General features: G+C 40.4%; 1 protein-coding gene across 1 annotated transcript in view; it reads right to left on the bottom strand.

The window, feature by feature from the left end:
- Positions 1-3,581: 3,581 nt before the first annotated feature.
- cyp27a2 (cytochrome P450 family 27 subfamily A member 2) overlaps positions 3,582-12,103 on the bottom strand; it is a 32,322-nt gene continuing 23,800 nt past the window's right edge. Inside the window, exons 7-9 of the mRNA XM_088606723.1 lie at positions 11,498-11,579; positions 6,999-7,202; positions 3,582-6,451 (exon numbers count right to left, since the gene is read on the bottom strand). Of these exons, the coding sequence (XP_088462849.1) occupies positions 6,335-6,451; positions 6,999-7,202; positions 11,498-11,579 (403 nt within the window). The 3' untranslated portion in view covers positions 3,582-6,334. The remainder of the gene's footprint in view (positions 6,452-6,998; positions 7,203-11,497; positions 11,580-12,103) is intronic.

The raw sequence follows: 12,103 nt of genomic DNA, 5'->3' as shown, positions 1-12,103 counted from the left end.
GAAGGCTTAGAGTTCTACATAAAAGATTATTAGATAATGTTTAATGTTGATATGTGCAAGGTTTTACATGCTTTCAGCAAAAACGTAAACTGCAAACAAAAAGTGGGAAACAGGTAGGTTTTGTAATGATACACCATTTACATCTTCGGGACAATCTGGGGAAGCAATAAAAAAGGAAGACCAAATGTAAGGATATGGAAGAAGTGCAAAATTAGATTCAAGGGGTGTTACAGTATGTTAGGGCAGCACAGTGATGCAGGGATTTGCTATGCTTCTCAGAAATGAGCCCAGTTCTGGACCTGATCGCATGGGTTTCCTTTGGGTGCTCTGGTTTCCTCCCACCATGGTCCAAAGACATACTGGAAGGTTAAATGGTTTTTGGGAAAATTGCCCCTAGGTGTGAGTGTGTGTACAGTATATCTGCCCTGCAATGTACAGGGATATCATTGCCAGTGGCTTGCTGGGATAGGCTCCAGCTCCCCCTCAAGCCTGAATTGGAGGAAGTGATTAGAAAATGGATGTATGGGTGATGGGATGTCTGTTACAGTGCCAGCATCCTGCCACCAGAGGGCACCCAAACCGATAGTATGTACCTCATCCACTCTGGGGAGGTGTAGGTTAATCAGACCTCATTAACTCATCACCACGCCTCCCCCCCAGCCTACTTAAACCCTGCTCCCTTTTTCAACCTTGCTCAATATTGGGTTTTCGCTTTGAGAGCTACAGTACATGTCTTGTTTTCCATGAGATACTCTCTGCTTTCCCTTTTTGGCCCTTGGACTTTTGCCTTATCTTTCTACCATGATTTCTGGATTCTCTCTCGTATACTTATTGTAACGGGAGCCGGTCCAGGCTCCCGCGAAGCTTAGGTCAGGACCCTATGCAGAAGGTATAATCTGGAAGTAAGTGGAGAAGGACAACGGGGGAGACGACGAGGAACAGGACAGAACAGACAGGGGGGATTGACGACAGTGATCTGGTGCTCGGGTGGGGCGTGGCCAAGGCAAACAAGTCCAAAGAGTCCAGAGGGCGAAATCGGGGGCGCAGTCCAAAGTCCAAAACGGGATGATCCATCCAAGATGAAACATAACATGGTTAAAATCTGGAATGGGATCCGGAACAGGGACAGGGAATAAAAACAGGGCAACGAGGCCAGACTCTCCGAGACCCGGACTCGGATGGTCAGGACGCCATGGTAAAGCCTAAGCAGTCGGCTCTCTCCTGAACCAGCTGGTAGGTGGCTTTCTGGGCGTCCATCTCCCAATGCTGAGCCCAGAATAGGGAGAGTGCCAGGCTTAAATAAGGAGGGGCAGGATTGGGGGCAGGTGCATGTAACTAAACTACAAAAGGGCTGGAGCGCTCTTAAGAGGAGGGATTACGACTGTGACACTTATTGCTCCAAGACCTTTTGGCTTTTTGATCTACTGTGTGTCTGGACTTCGACCTTGGAACTCCCTGTCTGTTCTGCTCGCAGCTCTTCCAGTTCCCTGTCTCCGCATAGGGTTCATCCCTTACTATCAGCTACTCTCAGTGTAACAATGTCATGTTAAAATTGTATGCTGCACAAGCAAGACCTCATTTAGAAGACTGTGTAAAATTTGAGTTGCTGCTCAGGTATCTGTCCAGAGAAGAGAAGCCTGATACATTTCTTGGATTTGGGATCCTGAAATCGCTTACAGCAGCTTCTTAAAAACCAAACAGACTACATGAACCAAATGGCATCTCCTTTACAAATGGTCTAATAACATCTTTCGAAGAAAGGAACTAACATACTTAAATGAGGGCTTATCAATGCAATTTATAGCCTCAAAACATAATGTCCCTTCTGTACTTTTTAAATATATCTCAATATAAATAGTCAGAATGGGTTAGTGATCTAAGGCACTGTGATTAGGTCACACAAATTAAAGCCATCTGGAAAAGCAAAGACTTACTATCAAATGAAATAACACTTTATTTATGCATGTATGCTCATGGAGCAATGACTAGGAGAGAAACAATGACTAATCATTCTGAACAATCATTCATGACTGACAGATACACTTGTGTGATTCAGACAGTTGCTAATAGCACTACATCACCTCCTATCTATAACCCGTTAACATTCTCAATAATGAGGCGATTTAGCCTGTTGAACGTCAACCAAGGTGAAAATCAAGAAAGAAAAACAGAAAGGAGTTGTGGTATTTCGTACGATCAGTTATAGTGGTACAACAGCTCAGGTGGGCTTTTCAGCAGTGCAGTTGAGCCCTCTCTGATGAGTCAAGGGTTCATGTAGACCAGTGTGATGGATGTCAGCACATGATTCACCGATTTGCAGAACGATACGCTAACTGTTGTGACAACAGACCAGTCAATGTTCAGTCACTTCAGAATTCCCATCCCACTTGTAGGGATCAATGGTGACCTGACTTCAGGGCTCTATGATGTTCAGGTCCTCTGAAATATTCCCTACATTAAACAACACAACAGTAATGCTGGAGACATGTTGCACATTTTTGGGGGGTAAAATAACGAGATCAATAAACATTAAGACCCATCACAAAACTACAAGAGACAAACATTTCCTCATGAATGCCACATTTTGCTAATCCAATTCTGCAACCTCTTCTGTTTTTGTTCCTTTTTGTGTACTGTAGATAATGTCTGCTTACTTTGGCAAGCAGTCTTCCAAGGTTTTTTTTACAGATGATGATTGAACGGATTGCATTTTTTTGAGGTACAGTAAAGTGAAAGTTTAGGTGGAACAAAGAACAGAAGAATATTGTTCAAGGAAATTAATTTAAGATCTTTCTTGAGCACTCAAGAAAGAGAACAGAAGAATTCTGTAAGTGTATAGTGCCATCTACAGTTGGAATGAGATCCTTTCTCTCATTTGTTTCCCGTTTCAGCAAATTGAAAAGCCTGATGTTATACAAAGGAAAAATAAAACTCATTTCTGGTTTTCTTTTCATTGTAAGTTGTTGGTGTGCAAATGGTGATATATTTTCATTTTTGTCCGACTTCCTGCCTGATGCAAACAATGGAAAAATTCTGCATTGACCCCTGACCTATTCTAAACAACCCAGAAAAACTACTGCGTACTGTAAATTTACATAGGACAAAGCCATGTTAGATTAAGGTGGATTTCACATCACCCAAACTTTGCTTTTTGGTCCTGTTCTTTAATGATACTATGATTACACAAAATAGACTCAATCATTTCTAAAGGTAGTTAGGCGAAGATTTCATCAAAGCTAAGTCAGGACCTCGGTTTTACTTCTCATCCGAAGGATGGCGCCTTTTTACAGTATAGTGACCCCATCACTATAATGGGGCATTAGGACCCACACAGACCACGGGGTGAGCACTCCCTGTTGGTCCCACTAACATCTCTTCCAAAAGAAACCTTGGTTTTTCCCCAGGAGGTCTCCCATCCAGGTACTGGCCAGCCTGACACCCGCAGAGTTTCAGTGGTCTTCCAGTTGTGAGTTGCAGGATGATATGGTTGCTGTCTTAATTCTAATTTCCCATTTTCTAATTGTACCATATTCTCTTAGAGAGAAAGTAGCCTTCTACACTTAAAAAAGAATTCTTACACATTTATATTTCACATGTTAATTTTTAATATCAGCTTTATATAGATGACAAAACATTGTTTTGATGGCAAGAAGTAGGCTCAAAACAAACTAAACAACTACTTGCATTTGCACTCCCGAAATACAGTACATGTGCAAAAAATAACACAAAAACATGACTCAACAAGCCAGACTTAATACCAATAATTTAATAAAAGGAAGGAACCAAAAACAGGTTTTTCCAGATTCTGTACAAAATAGTTATGTACTGTATATGAACATGAAAATAAATCCAAAAGGAAAAAAAAAAACGCCCGATCCTTCAGTCGTCTTCAAAGTCTAATTTAAGAGAAACACCAAAATATATAGTCAGCTCCCTTGAATGCCCTCAGCAACCATCCACACCAGGCACTTTCCCTTGCAACAGAGCTCGTTGTGTCACCTGCAAGTACACATCTAACACCACACTCATTCAAGGTCCCTCAGGACAATTCCAGATCACCCAGATGCCATCCTGTACCTCCAGCAACCTTATTTACTGTATCTCTTGCAGTAAATGCCCAGCCATGGAGAAACAGGAAGGAGACTCGGAGACCGCTTCAGAGAACACGTCAGGGCTGTGAAGATTAAAGATCTCTCCAAGCCCATTGTTTCTCATTTCAGCCCTGACGGCCATGGTTTTCTGAACTCATACATCAGGAAGACTACAGAAACTAAAATTATCCTGCAGCTAGGATCACACCTTCCCCCTTCTCTTAACGACAGACTACTTTTCTTCTAAATTCTCTCTTCATTGTAGGTTTCATTTCACACCTCTCTTCACCTATCCTGACTACTACAAAAAATATAGTCTTCCACTAACTACAGCTCACACATTGACTAGGGCTAACTGAAGTGCAGATGATTCTACACTGTCAAAGTATATTTCTAACCCTACTGCCCAGAGAGATAATGTGCCTTGACAGGAGGTTAGAGTCCAATTTCCTGAGCTCCCTGCACTGGGCTCTACACTAGGAATGCAGCCAAGATCTGCATCATGGGAAACGACATAATTCACAGTAACTGCGATAAATGTGAAGGCAATCATCACATAACAATAAAAAGTAGATTGTTTGTGCATATTGTAGGAGTGGATTGCTTTCAGCTATCTATAATATAAATAAAAAGCTAAGTATTGATCAATTTCTATCTGAAATAAAGAAACTAAAATGGTGTGAGCAAATATTCCACAAACAGACACAGTATGACAAAGAGAATAAAAGTACAAGCTAAAGCAAAGCATAGACAGAAAATATTCAAAGGTACACCAACACTTCCAAAGTTTAAAATCATGTGGTATTCTATGTTTCTGTTTTTTAAAAATGTTGCATTGGTTTATGAAACCCGAACTCTGCCATTAAGGATCTCACTGGATGATTGATGTTTTACACATGATTGGATGGACAATTCATCATTTAGAACAGCAGCCACCTTATATGAAATCCACTTAACTGTGTAACAATTTTTTTCTTCAAAATTGTGACAAATATTTGAATGCATTTAATTTTTTTCTATTGTTTAATTATTCAACGTTCATATTCTTCCATGTATCCTACAGTTTTAAGGAGAAAACCCAGGCAGAGAATATTTAACGTGACTTCTTCTCCTGTACTGTATTACTACTGTAGCTAGATGGGATCCTAGAATCGTTATATGATTGTAACAATGGGAATGACATACTGTACCATCATGGAGGTTCGCCCTGCTGCCTCACAGCTCTTGATGCCTGGAGATCTTTCTGTGTGCAGCTTGCATTTTATGCCCAGGTTTATGCCTAGATACTATGTTTTCCCCCCACTTTCCACAGACACACTGACCCTTACTTTGACTCTAAAGTAATTGTTAGACATCACTTGATGGGAATCAAACCATCAAGGAAAATCTTTCTTACTTTTCCTGACCTGACGTTCTGCTCTTAGTAAACAAAAGTTTTGGTGGTCTGTGTGTTTTAGGTTAAAACATTTAATTTATTGTGCTGAAAACCTCTTTATAGTGTAGATTAAAACTTGGTAAAAGCTTGGTAAACTTTAAAACCACATTCGTCAACATTTATAAGACTACATGTGTGTGTTCAAGTTAATATCTGCTTTGATACTTATTACTGCCCTTTTACTTTATGGAAATTGTGTTTTTAGATTGCTTTGCCAGCACTCATTACATGGCTATATACAACAATTTGTCCTAATTACCTGCTTCCAGACTGGTTTTAGTTAAAAACTGAATTGACTCAGATATACAGGACATGTATGTCTTGAACTACACAGTGATGAAAATGAAACTGTAATAAAATCCAGCAGCCAAAACTCCTAATCAATTCCTAGTAACCTTAAAAAGCTGATAAGACTGTTCCCAGGTATGAAAGTTCTAAATACAGGTATTATATGTCAATTAGCAAATGATAGTTTAATCTACTGTAGTCACTGCAAATATGCTTAACAAAGCAACTGTATCAGAAAATCAGCCTTTTGCTCCACACAAATCCAATTTCTGCATTTAATTGTACTTTGTACTTTAGCATCAGTTGGGTTTTGCTGAAGTTGAGGTTTTAAAAACAAAACCTATTAAAAAAGTGTTGACTGGAGATGAAATGTGTGGATACTTGGATTACAATTTACAGTTCTGCTGTAATCTGCCTTTAAAGTTAACAGTAATGTCCCATTACATATCCCTCTTTTACCCATCATTTCCCATGTCTTTTGCATACCGAAAAGCTCTACAGCTGCTCTCATGCTCTTCCTTTACTTCCTGGAAACGAAGTGCAGGTTGATGGAACCCCCAGGGATCATGAGTGTGCGGGTTTTGGGCTCCAGGACGCCCGACCCCACTTCTGGTTGAACCTCAAAGTGCTGCATCAGCTGGCGAGATAAGAGATGTGTCACCGAACCATAGCTATCAGCTAGAACACGATACGCGCATAGTTGGTATACCTTGCAGTTAACCATATAAAAAAATCTCTTGTTCAAGCTTAAACAACACTAATGAACGTCGAGGGTCTGTTTCTGATTTCTCATGCCTGGCGAACAGTAAAAACTAGAGGAGACTGTGTTCTTTTCAAATTCAATATATAGAAGTGTCAAACTAATTAAATGTTCTGTGCAAGCTCTTTATTACTATCAAATTAATAGTACTAAACTATGACAAAACTATTTTGGCAACGGCATTTGTAATTAACCCACTCATTCTGTAATTATGGTCTAATGAATCAATGTAACAGACAAACACCAATCCGCAATTCTGCAACAGAAGGCTTTTGCAAAAGCAATATATCCTTTAAAGCTTTTTTTTTTTTACTGCTCTCTTCTGCAAGTTCGTTTCCTTGCAATGAACTCTTTTAACCTTGACTTATCTGGTATGTGTCTTTAGACCAACAAGTGTTATATAACTTACAGTTAAATAACTTACCCGTGACAGTGCAAAGTACATCTCCAGCTCGGCCACCCTCTTGCCCACGCAGGCCCGGACTCCCACCCCAAACGGGATGGAGCTGTAAGGGTGGTGCTGGTACCTCTCTCCTCCCCTCAACCAGCGTTCGGGCAGGAACCTCTCGGGATCCGGGAATTCCGTCTCATCATGGCTGGCAGCATAGTGGCAAAGGTGAAACTGTGTCTGTTGCCAAAAGGCAGATATACAGTTAGATAAGCACCTGCAGGTGCATTATAATGCACAGGAAGGGCAAACAACTGCTGAAATTAACACCAGCACAAGGACAGAAAGGAAGAAACCTCTCAGCAGTCAAGTGACAGGTTTACAGCAGGGTGAGAAAGATTAAAGTCACGATCACATACACAAAATAGCACATATTGACACTTCAAGAAATACAGTCCAACTGACACATGCCAAACATCCCAATGGACAGCAATGTGCAGTACTAGGGCTTTCATTCAGGGAATTCAGGGATAAAGCTGTAAAAAGGCGCAGGCCAAGAAATTGCGTAAAACAGTTCAAAGGCCCTTAATATCTCTTTTACATTTTCTTAAACTTAATTCTTTCCTATGCCCATTTTTATTTAATCAGAATTCTTAGTCATACAGTATGTGTGCTTTCTTAATGATGTCTATTGTCTTGTTTGTATATGGTACATATGTAAAATGTTTCTGCAGCACCAAATATACCAGAGTAAATTTCTTGTTCATGAAATGTTTGGTGCAAATTCTGATCTGATTCTGATCAACTATTTATCGACTTTGATCCTTCTGTTAATGCTAACAGACATTTTCAATGAGGATGATCTTAGCTCGATTAGTCACAACATGAGCCTCCAGGCTTTCCTGAGGGCATCCCCCAAGAGGTGAAGTTTACCGAGGTCTGCTCTGTTTGATACAAGGGGTAATACAAGGGAACTGGTTTCTTTGTTTTATATTGTAACGCTTACGGCCGACAAGCAGTGTGTGTAAGAGCCGGCGTACCAGAGCGGGTGACGTCACCGCCCTTCCCTGTCATAGCAGGACCGCAGCTACTGGGCTGTGGAGAGATCTCTCTTTAGCTCACGGGGCTAGGTCGCTGCAGAGAGACGCGGAAGTCCCGGGTTCGAGCCACCTATACTTTGGGCCGACCAGATGCGGCAAGGGCGCCCGCCTGAGCCCCCGTTGCGTTACATTGGTGTCAGAAGCGGGGTGGGATAGCCCTTCGCCGGGGACGGCGATTTAAGCGGGGGAGAGTGTAACGCTTACGGCCGACAAGCAGTGTGTGTAAGAGCCGGCGTACCAGAGCGGGTGACGTCACCGCCCTTCCCTGTGATAGCAGGACCACAGCTACTGGGCTGTGGAGAGCTCTCTTTAGCTCACGGGGCTAGGTCGCTGCAGAGAGACGCGGAAGTCCCGGGTTCGAGCCACCTATACTTTGGGCCGACCAGATGCGGCAAGGGCGCCCGCCTGAGCCCCCGTTGCGTTACAATATCTTTGTAACGCAATCTTAATATGGTCCCTTAATTACTAACAAACTTGAATGTTTCAGATGAGACCATTTTCGAAGACAGTGTTTTGGATAAATCATAAACTGCCTCCTACTGTGTGAATGATTCACTTACATTTTCTCCACAGAACATTTCTCCTTGTTCTCCATGTACACCCTGTCCACAAGGTGCACTGAACATTTTATCTGTTCTTCATTACGAAGAGATATTACCAGTTCTGACTTGGCACTCTTGCTACAGTAGATGGTCTCTGATCTTGACATCCCACACTGTAAACCCCTCTTCAAGACCTAACATTAACCTCAAATTTGGTAGGCATCATTCTAATGACAAGAGAAAAAGCCTCCAAATGGGACTCCTGCTTTAAACCAAATGACTGCCCTCATTGTTTTTCTAGAACCTTCTGCCTAGTGCTGTAGTGAGAACTTATTTTGGAAGTTTACATGTTGCAGTTTCAGTTTAAAATGGGTCAGAACCTACTTGGTAAAACATGTGCTAAACTGTATCAATAATTACTTTGCACTCTCTAAACGGTTAAAATGAGGAAGGCCTTATTGAAATGGAATGAAAAGTTTCAGAACTGCTAACAACTTTCTGCTTTTGTACAGCGTTTAAACTAGCGAAGCGGTAGAATCTGAAAAACTGTGATGGCTATTTTTTTAATTTTGTCCTCAAAGCATTGTACAGTAACTGTGAATAGGATTAATGGAAAACAGTATTTCTACTTCAGATATTTTTACTAATTGACATATCAAAAAGACTTAACCTTTTAGAATCTGACCTTTTGTATTATAGAAAAAAAAAGAAATATGTACTCATATTGCAGGAATACCTCCCTGTTATATAACAATATTTACCGTCTGCACCTGTGTTCAATGTACCCATGTTGAATATTCTGATGTTATTAGCTTGTCAAATGATCGTATTATACAAGGTGGGCATATACCGTTTTATTAGACACAAACTAATCATGTCAACATGTGATATACAGGGGGTCTCCATTTAACATTTTTAATGGGAGACTGTAAAACGGGAACTTTAAGCAGGGAATAATTTCCCAGTAAGAAATAACAAATAGGGATTAATGGGGTTTTGTAGGATGGGAAAATTCCCTTGAGGATGTTAGTTGCAACATATTTCTTTCAACAATAAAAGGAACCAGGACATGATGACATAAATGTACAGCAGTGTACACCTTTTCCGCGTGTAAACCGAATAATTACAGTAATGACCCATTAAGTTAATGATAGACTTACACTTAATGTTTAATTAAAATTAGCCTTGTCTGAAATGTTTTAAAAACACTTAGAATGTGAAAAATAACAATGAATGACAAAGAGCTAGTGTGAGAGAGTGTGAATAACAGACATTAAACATGATGTTCTTTTCAACTTTTAAGCATTTCATGCATAGTAAATAAATAGCACAAGAGAAGTTGTCTCTGCCTGCAGTCTTAATAGCAGTGTAGGTCAGTATTGTTTAAGGAGGATTATGAAAAAATTGCAGTAATTTTGTTACGGATTGGATTTGATTCACGAAAGACAGATCCCGAGTAGATATTAGCATTTTTACTCAAGTATGTATTTTTGGATTTAGTTTTGATACTCCGGAGTCATTGTGGGGTTGTTTTACGGTGTTGTATAGTGTTGCTTAAAGTTGGAAGCTGGGCACAAGAGGTGTAACGTACGTACGCCAGTAGGTGTCCAAGGACACATGGGTCATATTTCTTCCCATTAAACGCAAAGCCTGGCCATATACAGTGCGAATGGATGAGCCCAGTAAAGTGTGTAAGGGTGTCCCAGTGAAATAAATGGACAGTTTTAGACAATGAAGAGAAATGGAGTCTTCAACAAGAATTCGTTTGTTCTGGCTCTTTCGGTTGGGTTTGATCCACAGGAGACAAAGAGGAACTGAAGAGACTATTGCCTCTGCGTGACGAACTGGCGTTTTGGACTGAGTAGGCGTCTCCGAAAGGGGACCACCAGCACATCACAGAAGCCCAGAGGGGATCCGCAAGCCAAACCGTGAGAGACCACCCAAACACCCATAATACGTAACTCGGTTGTCAGCACCGATTCACACCTAGGAAAACCTTTCACGTCATAACAGGCCATAAAGAAATTGTTGTTCAAGGCATATCCTTGAATCAATAACTTAGTACTAACTGCATGGGCGCTAATAGCATATTTAATTTGTTATGGACATTAAGAAAATACTTGATTACACATATTCAGAATAGAAACATTTTGTATATAATGTCTTGATGTAAGCTAAGCTTCATCACGCATTTTTCTGTGATCTATCTGTTTATGGCCTTATATTGAAAAGAAAGTAGAAACAAATGTGTCGACACTCTGAAGCTATTACAGACATTGGTGCAATGTTCAGGCATGAAATGAACTGAAAAAACCCTGTGTGGATTCCCAATGTTAGCTTAGGGCATAATGGCAAGAGTACATTGAAGCTGTTAAACTCCAAGTCATTAGCCAACTGCAGCAATTTCATCACATCATGTAAAATATCTGAAGCTTCCAAAATGCCAAAATAATTCAGTTTTCCAAGTCCATTTTGTTTTCTTTTCACATGCTTCTGCTGCAATGGATAGTGCAAATCTTCTGCAAAAAGTTAGTTTCCTCTATTTTAAAAAATACCTGTTTGCCTAGGCCTGCTAGCACAGTTTATTTTACAGGCAGCAAGATGGTGTCCCATCGCACCCTAAATTAATATATATCAAGGTGTCTCCCACTCAAAACAATGGGAAGGTAATACTGTCTAAGCTTTCAAATGTCCAATCTTAACATTGCTCTGGTACATGTAAATATGGATAAGAGAAATAGGAAAATTTACACAATTAGCTGTCCTTTATATATTACAAAGTAAATCATTACTAATCCTAACCCTGATTTCTCCTCAGGTAAAGGAGAATGTCTTACTTTTGCATTATCTGGGCCAGTTCAAAACATTTCAAAGAACAGCCCCAGGACCCTACCTTCTTTGGGAACCAGTAGTCATCCACGATAACTTCATTTTCTACGGTTAGTCGACCATTTCCTGGAACCACGGGGTACAACCTGAAAAAAAAATTAGCTATCATCACCAAAAATGTTTAAAAATCACAGTAGTGTAACTCGCACTACAGTACATTTAGTGGTCCGTCATCAAAAGTGTTAGGCATTCCGGAAAGTTCATGTACCAGAAGTCTCACAGCCCTCCAGCTGTTCGCCATTTTCACAGGAATTTGAGAACAGTTAAATGCTGCTAGTATGGAAAGAACTGGTGAATTTTCATCCCAATTTGAGGTCAAGAGAACGTTTTCCTTAAAAGAACTCTTCCTCTGGGAGGAAGAACTACATGTCTAACAATGCTGCTACCACCATGCTTGACAGTAGGGATGGTTTTGACTGACTATAGTACAGTATGTTGAGTTTGCGTCAGATATGACATTTTGCATTTAATTTAGAAATGTCCAGATTAGTTCTGGTTGACCACAAAATCCTTTGGCACATTTGCAGTATCAATTTGATGCTTTATTGCAAATCCCCATGCGGGATTTGAGATTTGTTTTCAGTCCCATACAAGAACCCATTGTGAAGTT

Source organism: Lepisosteus platostomus, chromosome 14 (assembly GCF_059453375.1).
Source record: "Lepisosteus platostomus isolate fLepPlt1 chromosome 14, fLepPlt1.hap1, whole genome shotgun sequence".
Classification (NCBI taxonomy): Eukaryota; Metazoa; Chordata; class Actinopteri; order Semionotiformes; family Lepisosteidae; genus Lepisosteus; species Lepisosteus platostomus.
The sequence above is the reverse complement of the archived record's forward strand: the minus strand, read 5'-3'. Positions and strand labels throughout refer to the sequence as shown.